At 58.8% G+C, this 21,783-nt stretch overlaps 3 protein-coding genes across 11 annotated transcripts; 2 read left to right on the top strand and 1 right to left on the bottom strand.

Moving 5' to 3' along the window:
- The first annotated feature begins 1,442 nt into the window (after positions 1-1,442).
- Positions 1,443-6,332, top strand: KREMEN2 (kringle containing transmembrane protein 2). Of its 5 annotated transcripts, none has more exons than XM_036310566.1 (9): positions 1,444-1,755; positions 2,372-2,553; positions 2,804-2,978; positions 3,667-3,979; positions 4,182-4,335; positions 4,746-5,078; positions 5,146-5,271; positions 5,356-5,452; positions 5,741-6,332. In XM_036310566.1, the coding sequence occupies exons 2-9, from the start codon at positions 2,418-2,420 to the stop codon at positions 5,949-5,951; spliced, it is 1,545 nt and encodes a 514-aa protein (XP_036166459.1). In that variant the 5' UTR covers positions 1,444-1,755; positions 2,372-2,417; the 3' UTR covers positions 5,952-6,332. The 5 variants fall into 5 exon arrangements, with proteins under 5 accessions (XP_036166455.1, XP_036166459.1, XP_036166456.1 ...); XM_036310563.1 differs by having other exon boundaries at positions 1,448-1,755; positions 2,372-2,978; positions 3,667-3,758; positions 3,855-3,979; XM_036310567.1 differs by lacking the exon at positions 1,444-1,755 and having other exon boundaries at positions 2,088-2,553; positions 3,667-3,758; positions 3,855-3,979.
- A 920-nt stretch (positions 6,333-7,252) lies between these two features.
- On the top strand, positions 7,253-10,750 carry PAQR4 (progestin and adipoQ receptor family member 4). Of its 2 annotated transcripts, none has more exons than XM_036310599.1 (3): positions 7,253-7,780; positions 9,136-9,357; positions 9,499-10,750. In XM_036310599.1, exons 1-3 carry the CDS (start codon positions 7,615-7,617, stop codon positions 9,930-9,932), a joined length of 822 nt encoding a protein of 273 aa, XP_036166492.1. In that variant the 5' UTR covers positions 7,253-7,614; the 3' UTR covers positions 9,933-10,750. The 2 variants fall into 2 exon arrangements, with proteins under 2 accessions (XP_036166492.1, XP_036166493.1); XM_036310600.1 differs by having other exon boundaries at positions 7,641-7,780; positions 9,061-9,357.
- Positions 10,740-21,550, bottom strand: PKMYT1 (protein kinase, membrane associated tyrosine/threonine 1). Of its 4 annotated transcripts, XM_036310574.1 has the most exons (8): positions 21,328-21,550; positions 15,033-15,535; positions 13,603-14,096; positions 12,785-12,891; positions 12,482-12,654; positions 12,243-12,400; positions 11,090-11,170; positions 10,740-11,005 (listed from the first exon to the last, which is right to left on the bottom strand). In XM_036310574.1, exons 2-8 carry the CDS (start codon positions 15,378-15,380, stop codon positions 10,894-10,896), a joined length of 1,473 nt encoding a protein of 490 aa, XP_036166467.1. In that variant the 5' UTR covers positions 15,381-15,535; positions 21,328-21,550; the 3' UTR covers positions 10,740-10,893. The 4 variants fall into 4 exon arrangements, with proteins under 4 accessions (XP_036166467.1, XP_036166465.1, XP_036166469.1 ...); XM_036310572.1 differs by having other exon boundaries at positions 12,243-12,654; XM_036310576.1 differs by lacking the exon at positions 12,243-12,400.
- Between the last annotated feature and the right edge of the window lie 233 nt (positions 21,551-21,783).

The following is a 21,783-nucleotide window of genomic DNA, read 5'->3' as shown; positions in this document are numbered from 1 at the left end:
AGCAGTCCGATATCCCTCGAAGGATGTAGTAGTGACCAAAGCAGCAGGTGGCCTTTGAGAAGCCTGAGCCCTCCCTGCTCATCCAGACCCAGCTGTGCCTGCCGCCCAGCGCCTAGCACCCGAAGGTCAGCTGAGCGGCACTCGCACTGTGGGAGTGCACTGACCACCAGGGGCAGCTGCTGCATTGAGTGTCTGCTCCCTGATGGTCAGTGCACGTCATAGTGACCAGTCGTTTGGTCGCTCGGTTACTTAGGCTTTCAGATAGATAGATAGTCCACATACCATACAACTCAGCTATGAGGCTGTAGCAGTTGTATTTAGTTAAGATGAGGTCATCCTGGAGTAGGAAGAGCCCTAATCCAATCCTGAGGAATGGAACAGGTTCTCCCTCACAGCTCTCGGAAGACTTCTTGCCTCCAGACTGTGAAACAATGCATTTCTATTGTTTAATTCCCCGGTCTGTGGGTCCCCTCAGCAGGGGCAAGGGCCCTGGCCTTCCTTGGAGGGCCCATGAGCCTCCTTTCAGAGCCTGAGTCCTGGAGCTGAGCACCCCCTTCCTCTCATCCCACCCACCCTCTGCAGGAGGCTGAGGCAGTAGGGAGCGGAGTGGGCGATGGAAGTGCTGTGGACCGAATGGACAGTCCTTTTTGGTCCAACCTCCCTTCAGGGAAGGGGCCAGTTCCTCTTCTAACCCCCCACTGGGCCCCATTCTTCACATGGGGACCGGGCTGTCCCATCCCACACTCACCCTTCCCTTGACAGGCTGTGACAGCAGGTGGGGAGGCTCTCAGTGCACCCCATCACCCTGGCCCAGGCTTGCGGCCCTGGGATGCTCTCTGTGATGCCACCGAGCCTTTGCAGTGAGGGTGCTCGCAGGCCGGAAGGAGAAGAGGACCAGGCCACGGGTCACCAGTTACCAAACTCCTAGTCAAGTGCCTGAAAGTAGGAAGCGAGCCCGGGCCAGCCTGGCTGCTGACCGGGTGCCCTCAGGAGGCACTCCGGTGCCAGCCTTGACCCTCAGCAAGCCCTCCTCCTTTGAATGCTCCCCTCTGTGCCACCCACCCAAGAGCCTGCGTGTGAGGCACGAACTATGAGGTCTTCTGTCTCATCACAGCTGCATCTTTCTAGAATCTTCCCTGCGGCCCCCCCCCCATCTTGGGGGGCTACTGACCTAGTGGAGACAGGTCCTCCCAGGATGGATAGCCGGGTGTGGACCCGGTGAGGGGCTAGCTAGACTGAGGGGCTAGGGTTCTGGGAGGGACGGATCCGTTCTGAGCCTCCAGCCACCACCCCTCTCCTCCCTGTCCCCTCCCTCACCCTCCAACGCACCTGCGCTGGCCTCCCCCCAAGCCCTGGGGGCAGCCGGCGGGCGGCGCTGGAAGATCAGAGAACTCAGAGGAGTGGGGCCCAGGGGGAGGGGGCGGGGAATTTCCCCCCACGCCTGCCCGGGCCTGTTACCCTCCCCCTCCCGCGCCGGGGGCAGGGGTACAGCCGGGGAATTCCATCGCGCTGCGAGGGCTCCGGCGAGCCTGGGCTGGGGGGTCTCGGAAAGAAGGGGGAGGAGAGAAAGGGTCAGGCTGGGACCAGGGGCGCAGCTGCCTTCTTCCCCAGACACCAGCTGCCCCTGCCTGTCCAGGACTGAGTGTCCACCAGCCCCGCCTGTCTGGAGGGTGCAGGGGCCGGGAGTGGCACCCCCTCCATCAGGCCAGAGGCGTCGGGACCTGGGGAGCGAAGGGCGTGAGGATCTGAAAGAGGGTACGTGTGTGTCTGACAACCGAGTGGGTGACCGAGTGGGAGGGATGCGTGCGTTTCCTCTAAGGGTGCTTGTGAACGGCGTCCCGGGGCGTGTGGCTGGGGGGAGGGTCCTGGATCTCCCCCTTAGGGTCCTCCCCACACACGCCACGGGAGCCTGCACTCACTCTGGGAGGGGCGGGGGGAGGCGCGCTCCTGGACGCCGAGGGTCCCAGGGCAAGTGAGGAAGGCGTCCGGACCTGCTGTCTTCGCTCCAGTCTCGGGCGGGGCTTCCCGGCCTCAGGGATGGGGGGTGGGAGGGAGGGACCCAGGAGGGAGGGACACGAGGGGGGCAGGAGCAGCGCATTAGATGCTGGGCTAGGGGACCTCAGAGAGCGAGGTGCAGCGGGAGGAGGAAGGTGTGGAGGCCCAGGCCAGACCCTGAGCTCCAGAGGCGGAGACGGAGAAGCCTGGCCAGGGATCCCCCGGGAGACCCCCAGGCTGGACAGGGCAGAGAGGGGCCTCCAGGAGCAGAAACCCTGGGAGGCAAATCCCCCGGGAGACACTTCCCCGCCCCAGACGAGAGTGCTGCCCAGAGTGGGACGAGGATTCAAGGTCAGAGGACAACGCCTCCCCCCAGGTCGCCTGGGAGACCCCGAAGCGACCCCGGGGGTGGCACAGGTCGTATGCAGGCCTGGGCGACCTCTCCTAGGTTGGGGGCGATGGGGACAGGAGCCCCGCAGAGCCTCCTCCTTCTCCTCCTCCTTCTCCTCGCAATGCTGTCGCCACGCGGGGCCTCCGCGGGGAGCCTGCATACCCCAGGTGAGTCTTGGCCGGATGACTGCGCCTTGGTCGCACTCCCTCCTTCGCCTCCCCGCCTTGGACCCGGGTCCTGAGCCTGGGGAGGGGTCAGAGCAGGTGGCGGGAGCAGCCGAGCAGGCCCAGGGCCCCGGGGACACCAGGGGCGCTAGCTGCGGAGCCGGGCAGGAGTTGGCCTCGTGTAGGGAGGGAGGGACCCTTAGGATGTCGGGCGAGGCTCCGAACCTCCCAAGGCCCTGCCGTCGCCGTGCAGGCCTGTCCGAGTGCTTCCAGGTGAATGGCGCCGACTACCGCGGCCGCCAGAACCGCACAGGCCCGCGCGGGACCGGCCGCCCGTGCCTCTTCTGGGACCAGACGCAGCAGCACAGCTACAGCAGCGCCAGAGACCCCCAGGGTCGCTGGGGGCTGGGAGCGCACAACTTCTGCCGGTGAGGGGCGGGCCGGGGCGTGGCCTATTGGGGGCGGGGCCTTTAGGGGCGGGGTCTTATTGGGGGCGGGTCTGAGTCCACTATTTCGGGCGTGGGCCTGAGGCCCGGGCTGGGGGCCGGGACCCGGGAGAAGAGGCCTCGGTTGGACCGGCCCAGCGGAAGGGTATGGGACAGGCCTCGGCCTGCGCTGGGCGCTCACATTTTCTGACGCGGGTCCGGCTTTAGGTGCCAGCTTCTGTGCAGGCCTGGGTACCGGAGGGCCCGTGTGGATGGGGCCAGGAAGCAATCTCCGGCGTGAGGGGCCGGGCCTTGCCCTACAGCTTCTTTGAGGGGCACCCACTGGCGGTGACCCAGGGACTTGGGGTTCAGAGACACAGCTGCTGTCGGGAGCAGCAGGGACCGAGCTGAGCGGGAGGACACTTCTCTGCGGGTAGAAGTCACCACTTCTGCTGGGAAGCGGGGCTCGAAGGCCAGGCAGCGGCCGAGGCCCTCGGCGCGGTGGGGGAGGAGCACTGCAAAGGCACAGTCCGCAGCCGAATGCCTAAAACCTGCCCTCGGGGCCCTTCATGACTTCCCGCCGTCCGCGTGGACGTCTACGCGCAGAACAGGGAGTTGCTGCACCTCGGGGGGCGGGGATGGAGTGTGGGATTTGCGGGCAGCGGGGTCTGGACCACCTCCCCGCCCGCAGGAACCCAGATGGCGACGTGCAGCCGTGGTGCTACGTGGCCGAGACCGAGGAGGGCATCTACTGGCGCTACTGCGACATCCCCACCTGTCACAGTGAGTGGGCAGCTGGACACGGGCGAGCGCGGGCTGCCTGCGTGCAGTTCCCGAGGGAAGGCGCCAGACAGACCCCGCGTCCCCTGCCCCCCTCAGTGCCCGGCTACCTGGGCTGCTTCGTGGACTCGGGAGCCCCCCCGGCCCTCAGCGGCCCCAGCGGCACCTCTACGAAGCTCACGGTCCAGGTGTGCCTCCGCTTCTGCCGCATGAAGGGCTACCAGGTACTGTCCACCGGCCCCGGCCAGTGGCCCCTGACCTTGACTGAAATCAGGGCCCAGAACAACTCCCAGCGCTGACACCAAACCTTGATACTCATCTCTGGGCCTCTGGGCCGCTTCCCACTTCCGAGCCCGACCCCGAGCGCCCACTGCCCTGCCCGTACCCCAGGCCTTGCCCCTGGCGTCACCCACTCTGTGCCCCCAGCTGGCGGGAGTGGAAGCTGGCTACGCCTGCTTCTGTGGCTCCGAGAGCGACTTGGCTCGGGGTCGCCCAGCGCCGGCCACCGACTGTGACCAGATCTGCTTCGGCCACCCCGGCCAGCTGTGCGGCGGCGATGGGCGCCTGGGAGTCTACGAAGGTGAGGACGGGGCGAAACGTGGGCAAGAAGGTAAAGGGAAGGGAGGCGGGGGGCGGGGCCTGAGAAGGGAAGTGGGCTGGGGGCGGGGCCTGGAGAGGGGACTTGGGCTGGGGGCGGGGCCTGAGAAGGGACTTGGGCTGGGGGCGGGGCCTGAGAAGGGAAGTGGGATGGGGGCGGGGCCTGAGAAGGGAAGTGGGCTGGAGGCGGGGCCTGGAGAAGGGACTGGGCCGAGGGCGGGGTCTAGGACGGAACAGGGTTTGCGGAGGGGGATGAAGGGAAGGGGCCCCGAGGAAGCCCGGGGTCAGCTGGGGGCGGGGCCGGGCCGGGAGGAGGCGGGGCTTTGGGGTAGAGCTCCGCCCCGTGAAGTGGCCCCAGGGTCTCCGGGTTCTGACCGCCGGCCCCGCCCCCAGTGTCGGTGGGCTCCTGCCAGGGGAACTGGACTGCGCCGCAGGGCGTCATCTACTCCCCGGACTTCCCGGATGAGTACGGGCCGGACCAGAACTGCAGCTGGGCTCTTGGCCCGCCGGGCGCAGCTCTGGAGCTCACCTTCCGCCTCTTCGAGCTGGCAGACCAGCGCGACCGCCTGGAGCTGCGCGACGCGGCCTCGGGCAGCCTGCTCCGAGCCTTCGACGGCGCCCGCCCGCCGCCCACTGGGACGCTGCACCTGCGCGCCGCTGCGCTGCTGCTCACCTTCCGCAGCGACGCGCGTGGCCACGCGCAGGGCTTCGCACTCACCTACCGAGGTGAGGCCCCGCCCCATCCCCCCGGGGCTTGCCCCACAGCCACGCTGCCTCACACCCCTCTCCACAGGCGTGCAGGATGCTTCGGAGAACCCGGTGCTCCCCAAGGGCTCGGCCCAGACCCCTGCAGTGCTCCCCGACGGGACTAATGTGAGCTGCAGCCCCCGGCTTGGGGCTCCGGAGGCCACAATGGGGGGTGAGGCAGGAGCTTGAGGAGGGCGGGAGTTTGGGAAGCAGCGCTCTCTGGAGCCCTGTCCTCACCGCGCCTGTGTGCCCACAGCCCGGGTCTTCTCGACAGTGATGGCCATCTCAGTGTTGCTGCTGCTGCTGCTGCTGCTGCTGCTACTGCTGTCGCTGCTACGCCTGCTGCGCCGACGGTGCGCACGCTGGGGCAGGGCCTGAGGGTGACCCAGCTGGGCAGTCGGGCACCTGATACTTGATGCCTCGGTGCCCAGGCGCGTGGTGGGGGACTGGAGTGGCGGCGTGGGCGTGGGGGGGGGGGGCGGTCTGGTGGGAAGCTGCGACCCAGAGGAATGGAGCTGAAACTCCTAGGCTCTTGAGGGACCTTGGGTCTACACAGGAAATCGAGCCTGGGATCACAGGCGAAGCAGGATGCTGGGGGTGAGACTGGTTGGGTCTTTGGCTGATGTCTGCTCCCTCTCTAGGAGCTGTCTACTGGCTCCAGGAAAAGGGCCCCCACCCTTGAGGCCTTCCCAGGGCTCTGGGAGAAGTTGGGCTGTGTGGTACCGCCGACCTGGAGGGGTGGCACTGCCCTGCCCCCCGGGGGACTCCCAGGCTGAGGGTCTAGCCTCCACTTACCGCCCCCTGAGCGCCTCCAGCCAGAGTTCCCTGCGTTCGCTCATCTCTGCTCTCTGACTCAGGACCCCCAGGGTCCATTGGATCCTCCAACAGTGTGATGGACACCAGAGACTCCATGCTGCGCTCTGCCTTGGCCTTCCAGTTTGTTAAGGGCAGCTCTGCCTCTGTTCATCTCTCAGAGGCCAGTCGTCGGACTGGAAGCATCTGGTACTATTATTGGGAACTTGGCCTAACTCTGGGTGTCCAGATGGTCCAGGCCAAATGGCAAGAGGAATCGGCTCCCCTCCTCATAGACCTTGATAAGGAGCTCTCTGATTTCAGGGTCTTTGAGCCCCTCTGGGGGTAGTCCTGGACTGCTGCCTTACGTGAAATGTGAGAGGTCAACAAAAGTGGTCAAAAGACCAGACACAGACTTTGAATAAAGGACCTATTTTGGTATAGGGCTCTGCAAATTCTTAAGTGGTGGGAAATTATGTTGATGATACTGAAGCGAAGGGTTGGGTGTGTCCATGCAAGTTGAGGGCGTTCCACGCAGTTCCTGGGAGCCAACTGAAATGCAGAGGGCTGAGGAATGCCTGCAGAAGGATGGGTGGGCGGGGTCCTAGAGAAGGGCGGCGAGGGGAAAGGCAGGCTGGTGAGGCTGAGCCAGATTAAGCAGAAGAAGAGATGCCTTCCTGGGCCCCACCTTAGTATGAACCCAGGCAGGGAATGAACTTTCTTCCCTGGCCACTTGCCCTCTTTCTTCCCCTCCATTTCCTGCCTGTCCTGGGCGGGGCGGAAAGTGTAGGTTGTGGGCGATAATAGAGTGAGTTTTGTTGAGCTCGAAGACGGTCCAAAGGGCAGGGCCTCTCCCGATGGCGCCTGGAATGTCAGGAACACTGTAGGAGACATCTCGGCGCGCCTTGCCGCGCTCCAGGGGAGCCAGGCCTGTGGATAGATCATCCCTGGAGTGGGGGGGTGCCGGCTCTAGACCTGACCTGTCCGAACGGCCCGGGCTGGCAGCACCGTGGACAGAGCCCAGGCTGCGAGGGTAGCGTTGGGTGTGGGGCGGTGCTGGGGAGGGTGGCCGCCCAAGGGTGCGTTGACCTGGGAGTAGTTCGGAAAGCCGGGGCGCGCACTGCGGGAGGACGCAAGGTTCTGGGGCCACTCCAGCAAAGCCACCGGCACCCAGAAAGTTGGGTCCCAAGCCAACAGCCACTCCATGCAATTGAGACGGGCACCGCATATATTATGCTAAGAGGGTGATGGCCTGGGAAGCCTCGGGGCGGGGCCTCCCCCACCAGCTGTACCTATTGGCTCTCACAGCGTCTAGGTCTGGAGCTCAGCGCGCGAAACGTTGGTGGGATGGAGGGGGTGGTTAGTTGGGGCGGAGCCTTGCGTCCCGTCCCGCGTCCGGCCGCACCCTTCCTCAGGGCTTCAGAGGACTTCTGGTCGCTGCTGCAGCTGCCGGCGAGCTGTCCCTGCTGGCGCCTGCACGGGCGGAGCGGGCCGCACTGCGCTCGGGAGGCCAGCGCGTTCCCAGCCTCCGCCCTGACGCGGGGGCGCAGGGCCCGCGCTTGCGCAGCGCAGGAGGGGCACGAGCAGGGACCCCCGGGCCGGCGCGTGCGCGGACCGAGCCCTGGACCGTGGGCAGGCGCAGGGATGAGCCTCGCGCCGCTGCAGCCCCACTGAAGAGGCCCCGGGTTCAGAGCTGCGCGGGCCGCCCGCGCTTGGCCAGGCCATGGCGTTCCTGGCCGGGCCGCGCCTGCTGGACTGGGCCAGCTCGCCGCCGCACCTGCAGTTCAACAAGTTCGTGTTGACCGGCTACCGGCCAGCCAGTAGCGGCTCAGGCTGCCTGCGCAGCCTCTTCTACCTGCACAACGAGCTGGGCAACATCTACACGCACGGTGAGCTGCGCCCGCATCCCATACCCGCGGTAGCTCTGCCTGCGCCGGGCCGGTGGCCGGAAGGCCGAGGAGCGCCCCAGTGACCCGATCCTGGGCTGCCCCGGCCCTGGCACAGCCAGGAGCCGCGGTGACAAAGCTGCCATTGTCCCGGACGGCGCTACCTGCTTCCGCTACCCCGGCGGGGCCCCCGGGCAGGCAAGGGAAGCAGAGTGGGGGACCGAGTCCACTTAATCCCTCTGAGCCCCGGGGAGAAGCAGCCTGGTGTACAGCCCCTTCGTAATCCCGGCCCCCTGCACATCTCCCCGCCCCCTTCCCCACTCCTGCCTGCGCCCGTCCGGACCTGGGTGTTGAGTTGGGCAAGAAGTAATCCAGGAGCAAAAGCCAGGCCCCGGCCCCTCCCCGCGTAGCCGCCCTGTTACCCCATCAGAGCAGCCCAGTCTTTGGGGCTCCGCCTGGTGGAACACCTCCCCCCACCCACCCCGCCCCACAGGCGTCGGGGCCCCTCCTCCGCGGCCCCGTGGAGCTGTGCTGACACAGCCTTGTACGTCCTTGGCCTGTCCCGGCAGAGAGGGCCCCTGAGCAGGCTGGGCCCAGCCTTGGTACCTGTCCCACTGGGGGACTGTGGCCTGGTCAGACCCTGCCGATAGTGCAGTCAGCGGCCCCAGCCTGCAGTGCCCACCTTTGACCCCTGTGAGGGCAATGCTGGACAGCCAGCAGGGAAAGGTAGGACGCCTGAGCTGGGAGGAATTGAGCGCCCAGGAGAGGTGCTGGGGAGATGGAACAAACTCCTTTCTGCCCCCTTCCCCTGCCTTGCCTCGCCCCTTTTGAAAGATAAGGGCTCAAAGCCTTCATTTGTCTGGTCACTTATGGAGAGGACATGGGGTTGGCAGGAACAAGCTAAGTTGTCCTGGGATCTGGTATCATTGCCCACGTGTTCTTTCCAGAACTCAGCTTGAGTCACGCCTCCTTCTGGCCTCTGCTGACACAGAGGGCAGGTTGGGGGTTGGGGGCCGTGGCTTTCTGGGGAGGTGATGTAATGTGGCTGCAGGGGTGAGAGCAGCCTGGGAGTTAGAATGCCTGGTCTCTCTCCTACTCACCTGGGACAGTTTCCTCAGCTGCAAAGTGGGCGTAATCTCTTCTACTTCCAGAACTATTGTGAGCCTGCTGAGTAAGTAAAGTTCCGAAAACCCAGGGCCTGCCTCTGTCCCACGTCTGGCGATAGTTGTCTATCACTGTTGTCAAGACCTGTCTTGCTCTCATTCCTTTCATGTTGTCTCTAGACTGTGGACTCCCTGAGGACATTACCTGTCCTCTCTGCTGAAGCTGTGTGATGGATAACTGTTTCCCTCCCCCAGGGCTGGCCCTGCTGGGCTTCCTGGTGCTGCTGCCAATGACCATGCCCTGGGGTCAGCTGGGCAAGGATGGCTGGCTGGGGGGCACACACTGTGTGGCCTGCCTGGCACCACCTGCAGGCTCTGTGCTCTATCATCTCTTCATGTGCCATCAAGGGGGCAGCCCTGTGTACACTCGGCTCCTTGCCCTGGATATGTGTGGGGTCTGCCTCGTCAACACCCTCGGTGAGCCAAAGGATGGGGTGCGGGGGCTAGAAGAATGGAAGCTGGGGGGCAACTGGGGAGGGGGCAGCAGGGGACACTCACATGAAAGGGCAGGCAGTCCCCAAACTGATGTGCCCTCTCCTGCCTCTCTCCTCTGTGCAGGGGCCCTGCCTATCATCCACTGCACCCTGGCCTGCAGGCCCTGGCTGCGCCCAGCTGCCCTGGTGGGCTACACCATGCTGTCAGGTGTGGCTGGCTGGAGGGCCCTCACCGCTCCCTCCACCAGTGCCCGTCTTCGAGCTTTTGGTTGGCAGGCTGGTGCCCGCCTCCTGGTGTTTGGAGCCCGGGGAGTGGGACTGGGCTCTGGAGCTCCAGGCTCCCTGCCCTGTTACCTGCGCATGGATGCCCTAGCACTGCTTGGGGGGCTAGTGAACGTGGCCCGTCTGCCAGAGCGCTGGGGACCAGGCCGCTTCGACTACTGGGGCAATTCACACCAGATCATGCACCTGCTCAGTGTGGGCTCCATCCTGCAGCTGCACGCTGGCGTCGTGCCTGACCTGCTCTGGGCCGCCCACCACGCCTGTCCCCCAGACTGAGCCATGGCCCACACACAGTGCCAGCCTGTCCAGTCTTCTAGGGCCAACACCACCAGGCTTCCCTCCTCCTGCTGGTCTGCAAGGGACTGGCTCCTTGGATGCCTCCCAGCTGTTCACCCATTCTTCCCTATGGACGAGCCTCTCCTCCACCCACACCTCGGAGCTCCAGCTTCCTTCCCCGCCTTCTTCCAGGGCAGTGTCTTCCTGTGCAGCTAGAAGGAAACCGGTCCTTCTAATGGCCTGTTTATCCTCTATGACCTGTGAGGGTTGGACCAGAGGGATGTTTGGGTCCATCTAGCTCTGATGGCTGGAGTCCTGCCAGCCCAGAGCCATAGCCCCACCCTCCCCCTTCTAAGGTACCTCATGGGTGGCTGGCCTGGCCACCAGTCCACGATTCCTCCATATTTTGGCCCTGCATGCCAGCCCATCCAGCAACCTAAGGCTCACCCACCCCTTCTTCCTCTGTCCAGAATGGAGTGGGGTTTGGACAGCAGGACTATCCATTGATCCCAGGACCGAGGGGCAGGAAGACTGCTGCTGCTTTTCCCAGGCAACTGGCACAGATGTGAAGAGTTGAGTGGCCCTGGACCACTGGGCTAAGGGCCCACCCTCCACCTTGAGTGCCATGTTCTGAAGGCTCAACCTGCCCACCGGGGACACGCCTGCTCAGGAAACCTCTGGTCCACACAGCATGGGGCCCCAGCTGCAATGTGCTGGCCTGGGGCTCTGCAGCCAGCCTCAGCCTCAGCCCGTCCCAGGGCCCTCAGACCCTGGGCGATGTCAATAAAATGGGCAGGAAGTGCTGTGTTGCCATGCAAGCAAGCTTGGGTGCTCCCAAGATTCAGATATCTTTTATTAGACATGGCCAGGCAGAAGGGACCACGGGAGTGCCCAGAGGGACCCCAACCTCCAGGATGGGGGAAGGAGCTAAAAGGTTAAAAGCACCAAGGCTGCAATGGGCTCAGGTTGGGCCCAGTGAGTCCTCAAACAGGCTGAGGAGGTTCCGAGGCTCAAAGGAGGGGAAGGAGCCCTGAGGGGACTCTGAGTCAATGTCACTTAGGTCCAGGTCATCCCTAGGGGATAGAAGAGAGAGAAATGACACTCAGGATTTGAAAGGACCTTCCCCCCTCCCTACCTCTGACCCTGGGCCTACCCACCTCAGTGTTTGCCTCCTCTGGGGAGTGGAGGAGGTGCTCCTGGCAGTCCTGGCCAGGATGGCCTCTGGAGAGAATGAGGGTCTGCACGGGGTGGGCAAGACAAGCAGGGTGTCAAAGCAGTGGGGAGTGCATGGGGAGGAGGCTGTGGGAACAGCACAATCAACCCTGTCCCTGTGTAGGTTCCTACTGGACACAGGCAACGAAGTGTGGTGCCCTTTGAAAGAACCATTCGCACAACTTTTAAAGTCTCCCCGATCACCTAGTCCCTTTCCAGAACACATGGCTTCAATTGAGCTGGCTTTGACGTGAGCCTGTGGTAAATGAAGCTTATTTTGCACTTCTCTTCTGCTATAAAGTGTCCCTATGACAACAGGGTGACATTTTCTTTTTAATTCTCACCTAAGGATGTTTTGTTTATTGATTTTTTTTGAGAGAGAGAGAAAGGGAAAGAGAAACTTCAATGTGAGAGAAACACCAACAGACTGCCTCCCATAGGCACCCTGACAAGGGATGGAACCCGAAACCTATGTGTATGCCTTGACCGGAAATCAAAACCACGACCTTTTGGTGTATAGGACAATGATCCAACTAACGGAGCCGCCCAGCGGGGCTGCACTGTGATGACACTTTCATAAGGAAGGGTTAACGGTGTGATTTCTCCTGAGAACTGTCTGCCCTGAGCATGTGGTTTTCCTTTGCCACAGTTTCTTAATTATAGCCTCTCACTTGGCCACCAGGCATCTGGGACTAAGGAATTCCCCCCAGGATGGGGGCTCACCAGGCTCTGGGAACTTTGTCCCCTGAAAAGGACAATGCCTTGTCCTTGGGCACTGGCAGCCTGAACTGCGGTTGGAGCTGTACCACCTGCCTCTCCCTAGTGTGGCAGTGCCCTAAGTGTGAAGTTGCCATTCTGCTGTGCTCTGCACAGCAGCTGTTCCATGTTCTGAGCTCAGAAGAAACAACTGCATTCAAACCAGGCCGGGCTGTCCTCCCACCAGCCTTGGTGCCCTTCCCAGGGTATGATGGGGGCCAGGTTTATGGGAGGGTCCCTGTTCACCACTAATCCCCATGGAGCCTGGCCTCTGTATGGGGTTTGGCCAAGCTGACAGCACGTCTCCCGACCCCTGCCCATCAGTCCTGAGCTCTCACCCACCCTATGCTGTCGTCATCCCAGTTGCTGGAGTGGCTGTTGTCCAGGAGGAAGCTGTAGGATGGCGAGCTGGGCGGGGTGGCTGGAGGCCTCAGGGGCTGTAGCCAGCTGGCAGGGTGAGCCAGCCCATGCCAGAGCCAGCACAGCAGGGCAAGCAGGGCCTGTGGGGACAGGGGGCCAAGGGAGGCTGGACAGAATCCAGGGCCAGAAGCAGGGTAGTCTGTTACCTTCACCAGTCTTACCTGCCAAAGGGCCCACCCTCGGCTCAGGGCTTCAGCAGCCATGTACCACAGGACACTCCAGGGCTGTGGCTGCCTGAGCATAGGCAGGGCCAGCAGGGTCTCAGCTGTGGCCCGCAGCTTGGGGTCAGGCTCCAGCATCATGCTGAGGACAGACCGCAGCTCAGAAGACAGGCCTGTCCACAGGGTAGAACTATGTCAAGGGTAACTGGGCTCTGAGCCCAGCAGTCTCCTTACAACCAACCATTTCCTCACACAAGTCTGTAGCACCATGTCCCCGCCCCCACCACCACCACCACCACTCACCGGCAGTGAATTCAGGGGGCAAGTAGCCCTGGCGCAGCTGCTGCCAGCCCTCTCCACCATGGGGCAGCTCCATGTTGCACGCCACTTCCAGGATGGTGAGACCCAGACTGGGGGGGAAGGGGAGTGGAGACAGGGACAGAAGACAGACAAGGTTAGCCTTGGGCCACAGATCCCAGAGCCCCAGGATGCCCCTCAGAAGAGGGTGGAAAGAGCCGCTGTCTTCTACCATGAGCCAGGCAGGTGGGGAAGGGGTGGCTGGGGGCTTGGAGAAGGCCCCAGCAGAGCCAATGAGGGGAACACATTCATGAAGCATGGACCCAGTGTTCAGTGCAGCCCACAAACCACTGCGATGAATTCTCCTGGCACCCCTGCCAGATAGACACTATAGTTGCTAGTGTTACTATCAGGATTCTGTAGATATGGCTGGATAGACGGTTAGAGGCAGAGCAATGGTTACTGACATGCATCATGGAACCCAGTGCCTGGTCTAGTCCCAGCTTCACCCCCTGCTAACTGTGGACTCTGGGCAAGTCCTTTAACCCCACTGTGCCCATTCCCCTATAAATGGAGTAATAATAGTCCCTCCATGGAGATGTGGTAAAGAGATGGGTGAATCTAGTAAAGTAACTCCAGATGATTTGCTGCTTAGACAGCCTGACTGTAGACTACCCTCAACTAGAGGGTGGTAGCTTCACCCCCTCAGGGCACTGTCTCCCAGCCTGAGGCCAAATCTTCCTGACTTTGGGCTAGGATGGCATTTCCCTCCCTCTGCTGACTGCACCCCAGCCATGAAGGGCCTCCCATGGCCCAGCCCTTACCTGAACACATCGGCTGCTGTCCCATAGGAGCCCTGCAGCAGCTCGGGGGCCATGTAGCGGGGGTCTCCCTCCTGGGCCTCACCAGCTCCAGATTCATCCAGCTCCACCAGCAGCCCAAAGTCACCCACTTTGCAGCGGCCCCGGGACCCCAGGAAGATGTTGGCAGGCTTGATGTCAAGGTGGACCAGGCCTTGGCCATGCAGGTGGGCCAGAGCGAGGAGGGTATCCCGCAGGTAGCCCCAGACCTGGGCCTCAGGCAGGCCAGTGCCCCAGGCCTCACAGTGCTGCTGCAGGCTGGGCCCACACAGCTCTGTCTGCAGGTACAGGATGCCGCCCTCCTCCCAGGCTCGCTCCAGCCGCACACAGCATGGGTGCTGCCCCACCTTCTCATGGCCACTGACCTCAGCCAGCTTTCGGGCCCGGTCCTTGGGGCCCCGGAATGGTGACATGGAACGCTTTATGGCATAGAGCTGGCCATCTTCCTTGGAACGCACCTGCAAGGGAGATAGTACCTGAGGGTGGGATGGGAAATAGCACAACCATTTAGCAGAACAGCAGATTCTATTAAGATTTCACATGTGTGGAAGGTGCAGCATGGCATCTACCTTAGAGACCCCTGCACATGCAATAGCAAGACCAGACAGACCTCTACCCCACGCGTTGGCTCACTAGAGACCCAAGCAAGGAAGAGACAGGGCAGACCTCTACAGGGCAGACCTCTACTGTTTATTTCAACAATAAACAGTACTAATCTGGAGGGTCTCTCAAACTATTATGAAATAAAAAAGCTGGCTTCAGAACAATACAGGCAGTGTGATCCACTGTGTAGAATACTAATTGGTTTGTTTCTATATGGCCAATTCTAGAGATGTATAGGGAGAGTTCTGGAAGGGAGGGTGCCCACCTGAGAAGCCCAGCGGTTTCCTCTGGAAGAAGAGCTAATCTAGGTGCCCACGTTGTTTGTAGTACTTGTGTAAGGAATACTACCATTTTAAAGGAAATATAAATTATTGGAAAATATATTTTAAGAAAAAAAAAAAGGTGGTGTACAGAGTATAGCCTAAGTATCTGCGGCCTGGGGGGTGGCGGGGGCAGGGTGTGCGCTGCACTCTGGGGGCTGGCTCTGGGACCAGGCAGAGCTTGCCAAGAACAGCTGGCTCCAGGGTGGGAGGAGATGGTAGCCAGGAGCCACTGCCAGGCTCTGGACAAAGGGAGAGTGTGCACTGAGGGGGCCCTCGAAGGGGCCTGTGTGGGGGTTTATGAGAAAGCAGCCAAATCAAACACTGAGGAGGGGTGTCTGTCAGCCCAGGAGAAGTGGGCTGTCAGGAGAGAAGGGGAGCAGGCTGCCCAGGATACTATCCCATCCAGGCAGAGGGAGGGAGGCAAGGGGGCACCCCCAGACAGGCCCATAGCACTGTCACTCCACTCACCTTGAAGACCTCTCCATAGGAGCCACGACCCAGGCGGCCCAGCCTCTGGAAACTCTGTTGGAAGAAGGACTCCGGCCGGCTTGGGTCGTAACTGGGGCTCTGCAGGGGCCCAGAGGCTTTGCCTTGAAATGACACCTTCCGGGGTTTGGGCTGGTGCCAGCCTGGGGTCCGAGGGAAGAGGCGACTGATGGGGATGCTGCCCTTGGCAGGGGGCCGGGGCGGAAGGCTCTGACTAAGCCCCCTGGGCCTCTTGAGGGAAAAACCAGGTTCTGCATGGCGGAAGTAAGCTGGGACTGGGGTCGGGGTGCCACTCAGGGGTGGTGGGGTGCCCTCTGTGGGCACAGGCATGGCCAGCACAGGAGGCACTGAGAGGCAGAGTACAGAGCAACGTGTCTACTCCAACAGTTCCTTGTCCTGTGGCCCCAGAGAGGCTGTGGAAGAAGCCGCGTCTACTCCTCACACATGTTCTCCTTTAAACATGGAGGCTGTGGAGACACGAGCACCTGGTGGGAAACGGCAGAGAACAAATATATACACACCTGCACACAGTCGTCTGTACCTGGAGGTCCTAGAAACACAAACTGAAATGCATGGGACCATGTCCCAGAGGCTCCCACCATTCAGCAGAGGTTAAATCAAGGCAGGTTCTGGAGCCAGACTCCGTGCACACATCCCTGCCTTGTCACAACTGCTATTTGACCTTAAGATATGCAATCTCTTCCAAGACTGTAAGGGGGACATATTCATACAGGCCCACACTCCCTTATCTCCCATTTCAAAGTATAAAAAGGTCTGATCCCAAGTTTCTTGCTCTCTTTTTCATAGTTGTGATTCTAAAACTCGGGTAGTAGAATTCCACTTTCAACTCCATGTTGCAGAGGCTAAGTCCCAGCTGGATGTAGCCGAGAGGTCAGGCTCCCTCCTTTCACCAGCCCCCACCCGGAAGGCGCAAGCTCTGCCTTGGATCCAGCAGGTCAGGAATACAGACAGCACAATCGTTCAAGCCCCAGCTCATTCCTCGGAAGGAGGTTCCACGCTGGGCAGGGCAAGCTGAGACCACAGGCTGCCGCCCCATCTAAGGCAGCAGTATCACTCAGGGAGATGGGCTTAACTGTCCCTGCCCGCAGCTCAGAGCGGCAGCTCAGACATTCTGCTTGGGGGAGAGGTAGTTATGAAACAGACAGCTCTGAAGCTCTCCCTATAAACAAACAAACAAACAGACTTTATTTGAAACAGAATATGGGCAGTTCAAGTATAAAGGTGCTCTAAAAAATCAATAACAGAATGGCTACCATCAACAAATCAACAAATGACAGGTGCTGGTGAGGATGTGGAGAAAAGGGAACCCTAGTGCACTGCTGGTGGGAAGGCAGACTGGTGCAGCCATTATGGAAAACAGTATGAAGTTTTCTCAAAAAATTAAATACGGATATGCCCTTTGATCCAGTGATTCCCACTTCTAGGAATACATCCTAAGAAACCCAAAACACCAATCAGAAAGAATGTATGCACCCCTATGTTCATAACAGCACAATTTATAATAGCTAAGATCTGGAAATAGCCCAAGTGCCTATCAGCAGATGAGTGAATAAAAAAGCTGTGGTACATCTACACCATGGAATACTATGCAGCAGTAAAAAAAAAGAAGGATCTCTTACCCTCTGAAACAGCATGGAGGGACCTGGAGAGTATTATGCTAAGCAAAATAAGCCAGTCAGAGAAAGACAAGTATTACACGATCTCACTCATATGTGAAATCTAATGAACAAAATAAACTGATGAACAATATAGATCTAAAGACATAGAAGCATAAAACACACTGCAGAATCTCAGAGGGAAGGTGGGGGAGGATGGGTGGGTGAGAAGAGATCAACCAAGAAACTTGTATACATACATGCATAACCCATGGACGATAGGGTGGTGAAGGTCTGGGGTGGGGGGCAGGGGCGGGCTAGAAGAGGTCAGTGGGGGAGGGGGACATGCAATACTTTCAACAATAAAGATTTAATTTAAAAATCAATCAAGGTGTGGGTGGTACACAAATAGGCCGAGGCTGGTGCCTCCATTATTACAACCAGGTAATTTACCAGAGAGAACCAGGTAAAGAGATAGATAAAAAGAGCTTTCCTGGGGTCAAAACAAACCTCAAACACTGAACTCAAAAGCTATCCCGTTAAAGGAGCCTAAATTTAATTGGACCAGTCAATGGAGCAATTGATGCTCCACGACAAAAACAATAGAGAAGACAGCTAGCAATTGGGGGAGCCCAACAGGTGGATATGATTAGAGAAAGCAGTCAAAGACAGCCCCCCTTAAAGCCCCGGGGTCCCAGGACTGTAGCTGTTCCAGGCTGGGTCCTCTGAGGAGCCATGTCAGAGACTTCCTACTGCAGAAAGACATGTCACTGCAATGGTCCAGTCAGTCACTAAGCAAATAGATAAGAAAAAAAAAAATCACAAGCCCCAGGGGGGTTGAGGAGCCAGTACACACAGTCGCTAAAATGTAAAAACAAAAAAACAAAAAAAGCAACAACAACGTCCAGTTTTTGCCCAGTCAGCGTGGCTCAGTGACCTATGAACCAGGAGATCATGGTTGCAGGCTAGATCCCCAATTGGGGGGGGCGGAGGGGGATGCAGGAGGCAGCCAATCAACGATTCTCTCTCATCATTGATGTTTCTATCTCTCTCTCACTGTCCCTTACTCTCTGAAATCAATAAAAACATATAAAAAGTAAAATGTCCGGGTTTGCCGGCCGGTGTGGCTCAGTGGTTGAGCGTCAACCCATAATCCAGGAGGTCTCAGTTGGATTCCCCCTCAGGGCACATGTCCAGGTTGCAGGCTCCATCCCCAGCAGGGGGCCTGCAGGAGGCAGCCAATCAATGATTCTCTCTCATCATTGATGCTTCTATCTCCCTCTCCCTTCTGAAATCAATAAAAACATATTTGTTAAAAGTTTACCAATCTTTAAAAAAATCTCCAGTTTTCAACAAAAAATTACAAGATGTGCAAAATGCAGGGAAGTGTGACCCCCACACAGGAAAGATAAAATAAAATAAAAGGCAGCCCTGGCTGGCTGGTTGGTTTAGAGCTTCATCCTGAGACACCAAGGTTGCAAGTTCCATCCCCAGTCTGGGCACATCCCCAATCAGGGAACATACAAACCAATGAACGCATGAGTAAGTGAACAACAAATTGATGTTTCTCCTCCTCTCTCTGTCTTTCTCTCTAAACTCAATAAATAAAATGTTTAAAAAAATAAAAGTAAAAATATTTAAATAAAATTTAAATAAAAATAACAGGCAACAGAAACTACTTGTAAGAAGGACTAGGTGTCAGATTAAACAAAGAAAGACTTCAAAGTAGTCTATAAATATGCTCAAAGAACTAAACGAATACTTCAGTTTGGCTCAGCGGATAAAGCGTGTCAGCCTTGGATTGAAGGGTCCTGGGTTCAATTCCAGTCAAGGGCATATGCCCAGGTTGCAGGCTCAATCCTCAGTGTGGGGCCTGCAGGAGGCAGTCAATCAATGATTCTCTCCCATCACTGATGTTTCTATTTCTCTCTCCCTCTCTCTTCCTCTCTGAAATCAATAAAAATATATATTTTTTAAAAAGCAATTGTATGAAACAATATGTGTATAAATGTATTGTTAGGCATGTAACATAAAGAAATGTGATATACTTGCAAATAACAGCACAAAGGAGATGGGAGAGGACAAAACTATACTGGACTAGAAAATGACACCAAGTGGTAACTTAACAAGTGAAGACCAGACATTGTAAATAAGAATGTCAATATAACAAACATGCATATATACTTTCTTTCCTTTATTCCCTCAGCTTCTTTTTTTTTTTTTAATATATTTTATTGATTTTTTACAGAGAGGAAGGGAGAGGGACAGAGAGTTAGAAACATTGATCAGCTGCCTCCTGCACACTCCCCACTGGGGATGTGCCCGCAACCCAGGTACATGCCCCTAACCAGAATCGAACCTGGGACCCTTGAGTCCGCAGGCCAACGCTCCATCCACTGAGCCAAACCAGCTAGGGTCCCTCAGCTTCTTTAGGAAATTAAAGACAACCCAAATAGAGAGTGGGGCAAAAGTAAGTTTACAGTTGTGAGTATGCAAAGTTTATTCTTATATTATTATTTATGAATTATTGTATTATTTTCCATAAGAACTATAATCCTACTTTTGCCCCACCTGTAAATGAAAAGATATTACATGTTCATAGATCCAAAGATTTAATATGGATAAAATGGCAATACTCCCCAAATTGATCTGCAGATTCAGCACAATCCCTATTAGAATTCCAGCTGGATTCTTTGTAGAAATTGACAAGCTGATCCTAAAATTTATATGCAAATTCACTAGACCCAGAATAGTCAAAACATTCAAAATGAAGTTGGAGGATTCATACTTCCCAATTTCAAAACTTACAATACTACAAAGTTACAATAATCAAAACAGTATTGTATTTTCATAAGGATAGACATATAGATCAATGGAATAGAATTGAAAATTCAGAAATAAACCCTCACATTTATAGTCAATTGATTTTGACAGGGTGCCAAAACAATTCAGTGGGTAAAAACAGTTTTCTCAACAAGTGGGACAACTAGAAATTTACATAAAACTCATTTGGCCATAAACACATAAATAAATAAATACCTCATTTGGCAGAAAAATATGGTCGGACCTACTTTTCCCCTCTAAGTGTGAATATGCATATATTTCTTGACAAAAATATTAATGTGCTTGATTACTGAATGATGTCCCAGACCCATGGGTGGTGTTACATATAAATGTTATATGCACCCTATTAGCTTTCTAAAATCTGACACATTTTGAATTCCAAGACACTCCTGGCCTCAGGATTTGTGGACCTGTAATAATCATCTCCAGGAAGGCTCGGCCTGGCGTCTGGCATGCAGATTCCTTAATAAATGCTGTTAAAAGACTCACAAAGCCACAGAGGCCCCACAGGTATCAGTAGCTTTGTGTGTTGGGGCAGAGAAGGCTTTTTGTGTTGCTATAATGTTGTCACTGAAACACGAACAAGGACACAAAAGGAGGGGAATGTAATTTTGAGAGGCAGCCACAGTGTATCAAAAGATGCCATGCCGGCCACGGCCAGTGTGGCTCAGGCGGTTGGGCATCGCCCCTGCACCGAAAGGCTGCGGGTTTGACCCCCCGGTAGAAGGCAGGCGGGAGGTGGCCAATGGATGTTTAGCTCTCATGTCACATGCATGTGTTCTCTTCTCTCTCCCCCCCTCTCCCTTCCTCTCTCTCTCTAAAAAAAATCAATTAAAAAAATATTTTTAAAAAAAGGATGCCATACCTAACGGGGGGGGGGGGGGGGGGGAAGGAGGCAGTCACCCGAAGTGTGCCCTCCAGGCCCTGGGAGAGTGAGGCCTGCGGGAGGGTCCCCCATGGCGCCTCCCTAGAGGACTCGCCCTACATGTTGTGATAACCCTTCCTCTGCCTTTTCCCCCAAACATCCCACTCCCAGGGGTTCTCAAAGGGAGGAACTGGGATGCCAGGCCCCCCGGGGCGCTGATGAGAAGTTCGGCCTCCAGACCCCGTCCCCGCACACTCAGAGGCACAGACAGCCGCATCTTAAAGCAGCTCTCAGCCCCTCCAATGTCCTCCACGTCCAGCACCTCTGGCCTGGCCACTCAGCTTTGGGGAGGGGGGGGGTTAGCAGAAGGAGCCAGACGAATCCAGGGCGGCCCTGCCGGGTTTCCGGGACGCCAGCCAAAGGCCTCCCCACCCCACCGCCCCCCGTTGGCCGGACACCTCTGCTGTCCAGTCTACCGCGCTCGACTGCGACCTCCCACCGGGCGGAGCAGCCGCGATCCACCCCCGTGCGCGCGGGGCGACCCTGGCGCACAGAGCCGAGCCGGCTGTCACGCTGCAGGGGCTGCAGCGGGGACGTGGGTGGGGCTGTTCCCGAGGAAGGACCAGCCGCGGGGCGGGGCGGGGCGGTCGCGTGGTGCCCACATGAAAGCGGACAGGGAGGCCGAGGAAGGACTCAGGGGCAGCCGGGCAGTCCCCAGAGCGGCGGGAGGGGAGGGGAGGGGCGGGGCGCCCGGGGCCTGGCTCCGGAAGAGGGGTGAGCAGAGGGACAGGGCGGGACCCAGCCCGACGGGGAGGGGAGGGGAGGAAGCCGGAGGGCGACGGGGGAGGAGGGGGAGGCTGACCGGAGCTCGCAGAGGGCGGGGGCGCCGGAGCCAAGGGGAGCGGAGGGGAGGGGGGCGGCCGAGGAGCGCTCAGGGCCCGGCCGGGCTCACCTGGCGCAGGTGGGCGGGGCGCCGCTCCGCGAGGTCCCGACTCCGGGTCCGCCGAGGCCGCGGGGCACCCTCGGGGCGGTCAGGAGGGCCGGGCCGGCCGTCGACAGCTCTCCGCGCCGGGACGAGAGGACCCTCCGGCGGGGGAACGGCCCGTGAACGCCCGCGGAGCCAACTCGCGCCAAAAATTCCAAACCGGCCTCGAGTCCCCGCCCAGGAACGCCTCTTCCCCCGCCCCCGCCCCGAGGAGCCCATCGCGGGCGCCCAGCCTTCCGGGCTCCGCCGCTCACGTTCGCGGAAGCGCCGCCGCCCCCGCCGCCGCCCGCCCCGCCCCCGAGTTCTCACTGCGCAGGCGCAGTGCCGCTCGGCGCCGGCCCGGGGCGGAGGTGTCTGCGCCCTGCCTCCCGGGGCTGCGGCGTGGCCGCGGGTCCGCAGCCGACGGGGATCCCTCCCGCCCGG

This window comes from Myotis myotis, unplaced genomic scaffold (genome assembly GCF_014108235.1).
Source record: "Myotis myotis isolate mMyoMyo1 unplaced genomic scaffold, mMyoMyo1.p scaffold_m19_p_5, whole genome shotgun sequence".
Classification (NCBI taxonomy): domain Eukaryota; kingdom Metazoa; phylum Chordata; class Mammalia; order Chiroptera; family Vespertilionidae; genus Myotis; species Myotis myotis.
This window is presented reverse-complemented; position numbering and strand designations above follow the sequence as displayed.

Coding starts and splice junctions, on each gene's coding strand:
- KREMEN2 (XM_036310562.1), top strand. CDS start 2,569: ATGACTGCGCCTTGGTCGCACTCCCTCCTTCGCCTCCCCGCCTTGGAC. Junction 4,336..4,745: donor GCGCCTGGGAGTCTACGAAG/GTGAGGACGGGG, acceptor CCCCGCCCCCAG/TGTCGGTGGGCTCCTGCCAG. Junction 5,079..5,145: donor CTTCGCACTCACCTACCGAG/GTGAGGCCCCGC, acceptor CCCTCTCCACAG/GCGTGCAGGATGCTTCGGAG.
- PAQR4 (XM_036310599.1), top strand. CDS start 7,615: ATGGCGTTCCTGGCCGGGCCGCGCCTGCTGGACTGGGCCAGCTCGCCG. Junction 7,781..9,135: donor GGGCAACATCTACACGCACG/GTGAGCTGCGCC, acceptor TCCCTCCCCCAG/GGCTGGCCCTGCTGGGCTTC. Junction 9,358..9,498: donor CTGCCTCGTCAACACCCTCG/GTGAGCCAAAGG, acceptor TCCTCTGTGCAG/GGGCCCTGCCTATCATCCAC.
- PKMYT1 (XM_036310572.1), bottom strand. CDS start 15,380: ATGCCTGTGCCCACAGAGGGCACCCCACCACCCCTGAGTGGCACCCCG. Junction 14,097..15,032: donor CCTATGGAGAGGTCTTCAAG/GTGAGTGGAGTG, acceptor TCTCCCTTGCAG/GTGCGTTCCAAGGAAGATGG. Junction 11,171..12,242: donor TGGGATGACGACAGCATAGG/GTGGGTGAGAGC, acceptor CACCCCGTGCAG/ACCCTCATTCTCTCCAGAGG.